Source organism: Orbicella franksi, chromosome 3 (genome assembly GCF_964199315.1).
Source record: "Orbicella franksi chromosome 3, jaOrbFran1.1, whole genome shotgun sequence".
NCBI classification, from domain to species: Eukaryota; Metazoa; Cnidaria; class Anthozoa; order Scleractinia; family Merulinidae; genus Orbicella; species Orbicella franksi.
The window spans coordinates 6,868,555-6,874,980 of record NC_138147.1 but is presented as its reverse complement, the minus strand read 5'-3'; the positions used below and the strand labels follow the sequence as shown (position 1 = coordinate 6,874,980).

At 38.5% G+C, this 6,426-nt stretch overlaps 2 protein-coding genes across 2 annotated transcripts in view; both read left to right on the top strand.

Moving 5' to 3' along the window:
* Window positions 1–6,426, top strand: part of LOC145480994 (uncharacterized) — a 249,618-nt gene that overhangs the window by 210,901 nt on the left and 32,291 nt on the right. The window lies entirely within an intron of this gene.
* Window positions 10–5,518, top strand: LOC145480988 (uncharacterized). The gene is made up of 6 exons (XM_081459344.1): window positions 10–149; window positions 239–388; window positions 525–653; window positions 910–978; window positions 3,580–3,786; window positions 4,982–5,518. The coding sequence occupies exons 1-6, from the start codon at window positions 98–100 to the stop codon at window positions 5,170–5,172; spliced, it is 798 nt and encodes a 265-aa protein (XP_081315470.1). The 5' UTR covers window positions 10–97; the 3' UTR covers window positions 5,173–5,518.

Genomic DNA, 6,426 nt, shown 5'->3' with positions numbered 1-6,426 from the left:
TAGCGAGGAGACTGGATCCCACCGACGAATCGTATATTTTTTTTGTCGCTTCATGCCTTCTTCACTACGAACATTAAAGACAGAATGATGAGACGATATGTCCTCCTCAGGACGGGGATTTGGACAGTCAGGCGAACAAAACTTTGACGGTATGAGAGTTATCGCTTTTGCTTAACGGTTGGACAGCAGAAAAAAGACAGTTTTCAATATTTGCGATGTGTGCTGGTTTCAATTCCAGGTGGTCGACCAAGTAAATTTCTGTACGCCGGAAAAAACAAAAAGATTGATCCTTGGGGTACCAACGACAACGATCATGAAAATGGTATAGAGCTTTCTCTACAGCCTAAAAATACGCTTCTGAAAACGAAGGATACCCGCAGTTCGCCAGGTAACAAGCTTAAGTAGTTGTGTTACGATTTTCGTGTGTTAGCTATACTGTTTTGTTTGTAAGCTAAACCCTTGAAATCCCCGGCTTGAATCAGTTCTCACTGATTTTGCAATTTTTCTGATTGGTATTTTCGTAGGTTGCGAACTCGACGATGTTTGGAGTATACGCAAAAACGTTCAAGTCACACAGGCAAGCAAGAAAGGAACGGTTCTAAACACAAACAAATCTACGCCTTCATATTATTCCAGGCATGGTGGTTTGAGCGGTAAGTATGCTTTTAAGCTTATCAACTTTTCAAAGAATTTTTGTCTTAATTAACTCATAAGTAATCGCCGACTTGCATTCTTCATTTCTCTTGAGAAATGATAATTTCAGGGTTTAGTGGTTGGTGTCAATGAGTGTTTTGTTCTTTCCCTCAGCTCAATTTGAGCTATTGTTGCGGCTGCTTGAGTTTATTAAACGCACCAAACAGTTTCTTGCAATATATACCTAACAACTTAACTTTTCAATTTTTCTTCCAGGGACAGGAGACGTGGACAGCTCGATCTTAAACAAAGGAAATAACGACGATTTTCTCGGCTCAAGTGCTGGTGAGAATATTGTTTTCGTTTCTTGCGGTGTTTAATTTGTTCGTTTTCTACCCAGCATGAAACGAATTGCAAGATCTCCGGCCGGTATTTTATAGGGTTGTGTGAGAAACAGTACCATCACCGACTGTGTGAAAGTCGATTTTGCACTAATTACTTGTACACAACCTTGTAGATTCACCGCCGTTACGTTTTAATGAATTTTGACAAATTTTGTGTACGATGACGCGAAAGCTATTACATGTCTTTTGGTTCTGTTTGCTTTGGAAACTGAGGAATTTTCTTGAGAAAACGTATTGTTATGTGTTGTGTAAACGGAGCGTTGTTAGTTTGTGTTGCCATATTTTATCAGGTTTATTGGAAATAGGAATATTTTGGATTTTCATTTATCATTTGAAGAGTGAGTTTTTCTGTGTCTCTGAACATATATACATGTATGTAAGTTCTGGATAGAAACTCAGCTCATGAAGCTTAAGTTTTACTTTGGCATGGCATGTTGCACTAATAAGCAGTGCTTGGATCTCATTCAGGGTGCTAAGAAAACCAAGTTTTGAGATTTTCCTTTGGGCAGGCTGTGACTATGATACGTGATAAAAGGTCACTCTCAATAGCCCCCAAAATTCCATTCTGTATTTTGAATTGACTCCAAAATTTTCCAAGGCCCTTCAATTGCTCGACGAAGGAAGAATTCACAAGCCAACTACAAAATCCATAAGCCTCCGGCTATCAGACATGACCTTCTCTGCATGTAGCTCATTGGTTTCTTTATAGTGTCGACTGGAAAAGTTCCACTAAGGAGTAAAATTGCTTGGTATCATTTTCAGGTTTTAAATTATTTCCTGTCAATGTCAAACACTGATAACATATCCTGTCTTGTGATAGAAATAATATTGTGTTGGCTGGAAGCCATGTAATAACCACTCTGTTGAAAGCTTTTTGGCCATGATGCCATGATGTTGGGCTATTTGTTAGTTTCTGCATTGTAAGGAAATTTTCAAGAGCCTTTGGAGAACTGAAAACAGTTCTAGAAAGCTCTCATGGTATTTCTGATTCTTCCAAACATACTCTTGTTCATATGAAAAAATAAAATATGTGAATAGTATTTTTCCAAATATTAATTAGCACTAAGGTTAAAAATTTCCTTTCCCAAAGCACTTATTGCCTTGAAAATTAAATTATTTCTAAGTACAAATTGCCTTGAAATTGGAAATTGAAAATATGTAGGAGTGTGTTTTGTCTTTCAAGAGTGTGCATGTATATTTATCAACAAGTAATAAACAACACTTTCAGTAAATTTGTTGTGTTGTAAAATCATGGTCACAGGTAACATTTCTCCAATGGAACTGTTGTAAGCCATTGTGTCATTGCAAAAATATCCATACCCCTGGCCCTCCAACGGGAGGTTTTTTAGCTTGAACCCCCCCCCCCCACCCCTCTGGAAATTCCATTTTAGTGCCATACTTTCCTTTAAAAAATTGGGCTTTTGAAACCCTCCTCCCCCTAGGAATTTCCGTTAACCTTCCTTGGGGTGGGTATGGATATTTTCTGGAACTACACATTCTGGGTGAACACAATGTAATTTCTTTATTTCTTCATTCTTTCCTGATAATGATCTCAGGTACAGATCAAAAAGTGATATCAAACTTACTTGTAACAAAAAATAATACTTTGGGAATATGCCGTTAAGCCTGATTGTCCTAGATTCTATTCCGCCTAAGGGTTTTTTAACCCAGAATTTGGCAAACAAACAAAAATAAAACCTCACTTGAACTATTAGGATTAATTTTTATTACCAACTTGCTTAGAGAAAATTGAGGTTAAATCAGATTGAAATCCTCAATTCCCCATTGCAGTCCATATGGCCCCATCTTCATCAGTACCCACAAGTCATATGTGTTTCTAAGTGACTTTGTTAGCCCTATTGAAGATTAGCAAATAACTTGTTGACACTTGGCCAGTGCTGTAGTACAGTAAATTATACAGCTGACTATCTTGAGATAGTGGGCTTCAATTGTAGAACAGGTGCATTGTATTCCATATATAAAGACAGGAGTGTATTCTATACCAGAAATTATTAAATCTTAAATCTTGCATATTAATAGAGGCCATTCATGATAATGCGGAGATATGTATTTATATTTTTGAGTGGTAAAAGTGAATGAGAAATGACATCATTAGCCTGCGTAGCAAGCGTTCCCATAAAGAGAGCTTCTCCAGATTCTGGCCAGGCATAGATTGGAGCGAGAGCAAAAACTCGACAAAGCAGGGGGTGGTGAGGCGAGAGAGGAACTGCTTCGTTGAGTTTTTGCTCTTGCTCCAATCTATGTGCGACCAGAATGCGGAAATGCTCTCTGCACAGGAAAGCTTGCTACGCAGGCTATGACATCGTCATCCTTATCAGTGAGGATATGGATATAGCACACTACTCAGGTCTCAGATGTAGTTTTGTATGAATTTTGGGAGTGGGGTGTTTTCCAGTAAAACACTTGTGTCTGTATAGTAAACTCATACATGATCCATAAGATTTACCAGTTGATGGGTTTCTTCTTTGATACTTCAATATCATGATAATAATTTTAAGTTGTTAATGTTTTTTTTCTTCAGATCGCAAATCATGGAGCATTGCAAGAGGAAATTTTTCATATTCAGACAAACCCAAGTTCAGTCCAGGTGGCACTCATGGCTCATCAACAGCAAGTCAACCTGACGACTTTTTAGACACTAGTAGAAACTCAGATAATTCAGCCACAGATGAATTTGATATGGTACAGAGGAAAAACCTCTTGAACAGCAAACTTAGGATGGCTGGGGGTACGTTTTCAATACTAATGGCAAGAAATGTATTATTAAAATAGCAATTTCTTGTTCATTGTAAGGCTTATAATATTGTGCTTGTGCCTTTTAAAATACAGTTTTTAAGGGATATAGAAACTTGCCAAAAATTTGCCATCAGGGAAAAGGTTCTTTGCACTGAAAAAGCAGCAATCTTTACTCCGCCAAAAAAGGCGGAGATGTATTGGCCTACAGTTCTGGATAGTGTGACAGGCGTGGGACTGAACTGTCTGGCACTGACCATGGGTAGAGTCATAGTGTTGGGTTCTTGGGCATGACTCTCACAGTGCCTTTCAACCCAGGGATATCAAATGGCTTGTGGTGATCAGTTAAAAACCCGGCAAAATGCTGTGGAGTCAAATGCGATTACTAGCATCCCATTTATGGGAAGGGGTGGGTGGGGACTACTTCCACTGAGTTGCTTTATGATATATGACACCAAGATAAGCTCTGATGGTTACAGACCAAGCTGTGTCTGTTAAAGCTTTATCAAAAGTATTGAGACTTGCCTGGGTAAATCAAAGTCTGCATACGAGCCAAGTGGCCCCTCGGGCTGATGCTTATCTCTGGTCCCTGTAGCATGAAGGGGCTAGGAGTAGGTCTACTCCCCCTTGGATGAGATGCTAGTTTGTCGCAGGGTTACCACCCAGCATTAAAGTTACCAGTACTCATTTATACTGTACCTGGGTGGACAAAGGCACTGTGAGAATAAGAACACAACACATTGTCCCCAGCCAGTGCTTGAATCCAAACCTCTTGATGCAGAATTGAGTGCTCTAACCATGAGGCCACTGCACTTTCCACACCTGGGTAAGTGGATGGGTGCTATTGGTATCCTTGAGTTTTGCAAGTTGTGTGAGTCAGGATTCAGGTTCCATCTTGGCTGATGTTGTATTTTAAATCAATAGATTTGAAAGAACTCCGTTGTTGACATTGATCATTCTTTCGACCTGCTTGTAAGTTAGATGTTTCAAATCTGGTGAATAATCACTCATTTTAAATTCTATAAATAATAGTTATTAATATGAATTAGTAATCCAATAATTTATCAGTAATAATAGGTAAATCCAATAAGTAACCATGCAAGTGCCAAATAAAGTGAAACATTGACCTGGAAGCAGAAGCCTGTTGTTACAGGTGTGAAAAATTAATATGGAAGTTGTTTAACTTGCAGCTCCGCAAATTGCAACCAGAGAAATGTCGGCAAGAACACGGCGTGCAAAGAAGATGCATGATGCTCACCTCAGGTCAATGGGTTTAGCTCAGTACACCCCTGGAAATGGATCGTTTATTTCTCCAGGCGAAGAACAAGACAACAACAACTGGAAACAAAGTGATGATGATGATGATGATTTCTTCTCATAGACTTTGCTTGGTACCTGATGCCATCATATTCATAGCAATATGTAAAATAGTAAAAGTGTACATATTATATGTGTGTGGTAGACACAAAGGTGTGATAGATGCAAGTGTCTGACTCAAGAGTTTTTTTTTTTTCAGTTTTTAAAATATACAATGACAGGCGTAGTTGTTGACTTGGTCAGCTGCTATGCAACAAATTTGTAGGTGTAGATCAGTATTTCATGGGACAACTTTTGTCGCATGTACAGTTTCTCTTCCCAAAATTTGATTGCTGGGAGAAAGTGTCAGGTTTTGGGATCGATTAGACTTCAAGCAGTTTCTTTCGTTTTCTAGCATGTGACAAGTTTCTAGCATGCAGTGAGGGGCAAACTCCTTGTTTCTTTCCCTAATTTTCCCTAACTCAATCCTGTGTGTGGAGGAACAAATAAATGCCAGAGGTGTCTAAATATCTTCTGACTCCAGTTTCCCATTCAGTCCCTTGTGGATTAAGGAATGAACATTGCTGAATTGTGAAATTTCAAAAGTTGTTGTCACCATTTTCCAGGAATCTCTGTGAGCCAAACTGGTTTTGAGCTCTGAAGAAACTGTGTGCATCAACCATATGCATCAATATACTGATCAATTTAATTTTGTACAAGTATTAAAACAAATTTGGAGTACCTTGTTGGCTATTCATTCATCTGTAGGAAAAAAGGATGGAGGCTGTACATTTTTACACAATACCATGTAAACTTAACACAGCCAATTAATGCCATTAAGTGTACTAGATTTGAAGATGTTTGAACTTTTCTGTAGTTTGATGAGCGTTGTGAAGGGTTTTGTGCGCGAAGAATCATCGGTAAATCTACCAGTCGCTATCTTTTTTTCCACAGAGGATGTTGGATTGATTTCTTTGAAATTACCTTGGCCTAAAAGGTAGGTTAAATGAAGGCTTTCCTCACAGGGTATCCCAAAGGAAAAAGAGACAACTATCTCCTATAAGTCTTGACTAGCCTCCGTCATAGACGCTTCCTACCGAGGGTTAAAATTTCCGTCGGCAACGCAGGCTGGTCTTGAAATACTGTACAGGTTTTTAATTTTTTTTTTGCAATATTCCAGGTGTCCATTGCAGTTTCTTGTAAGAATTTTTCATTCATATTTTTTTATGATTTTATCTACAGTGGTAATAGTTCATTCATTTACTCTTCGATCCAAATGCATGGGTACAGGGTATTTAATTTTTTTACTCGAAATGCAGAAACAGTTAAAATGTACATA

Coding starts and splice junctions, on each gene's coding strand:
- LOC145480988 (XM_081459344.1), top strand. CDS start 98: ATGTCCTCCTCAGGACGGGGATTTGGACAGTCAGGCGAACAAAACTTT. Junction 389..524: donor GGATACCCGCAGTTCGCCAG/GTAACAAGCTTA, acceptor GTATTTTCGTAG/GTTGCGAACTCGACGATGTT. Junction 654..909: donor CAGGCATGGTGGTTTGAGCG/GTAAGTATGCTT, acceptor TTTTTCTTCCAG/GGACAGGAGACGTGGACAGC.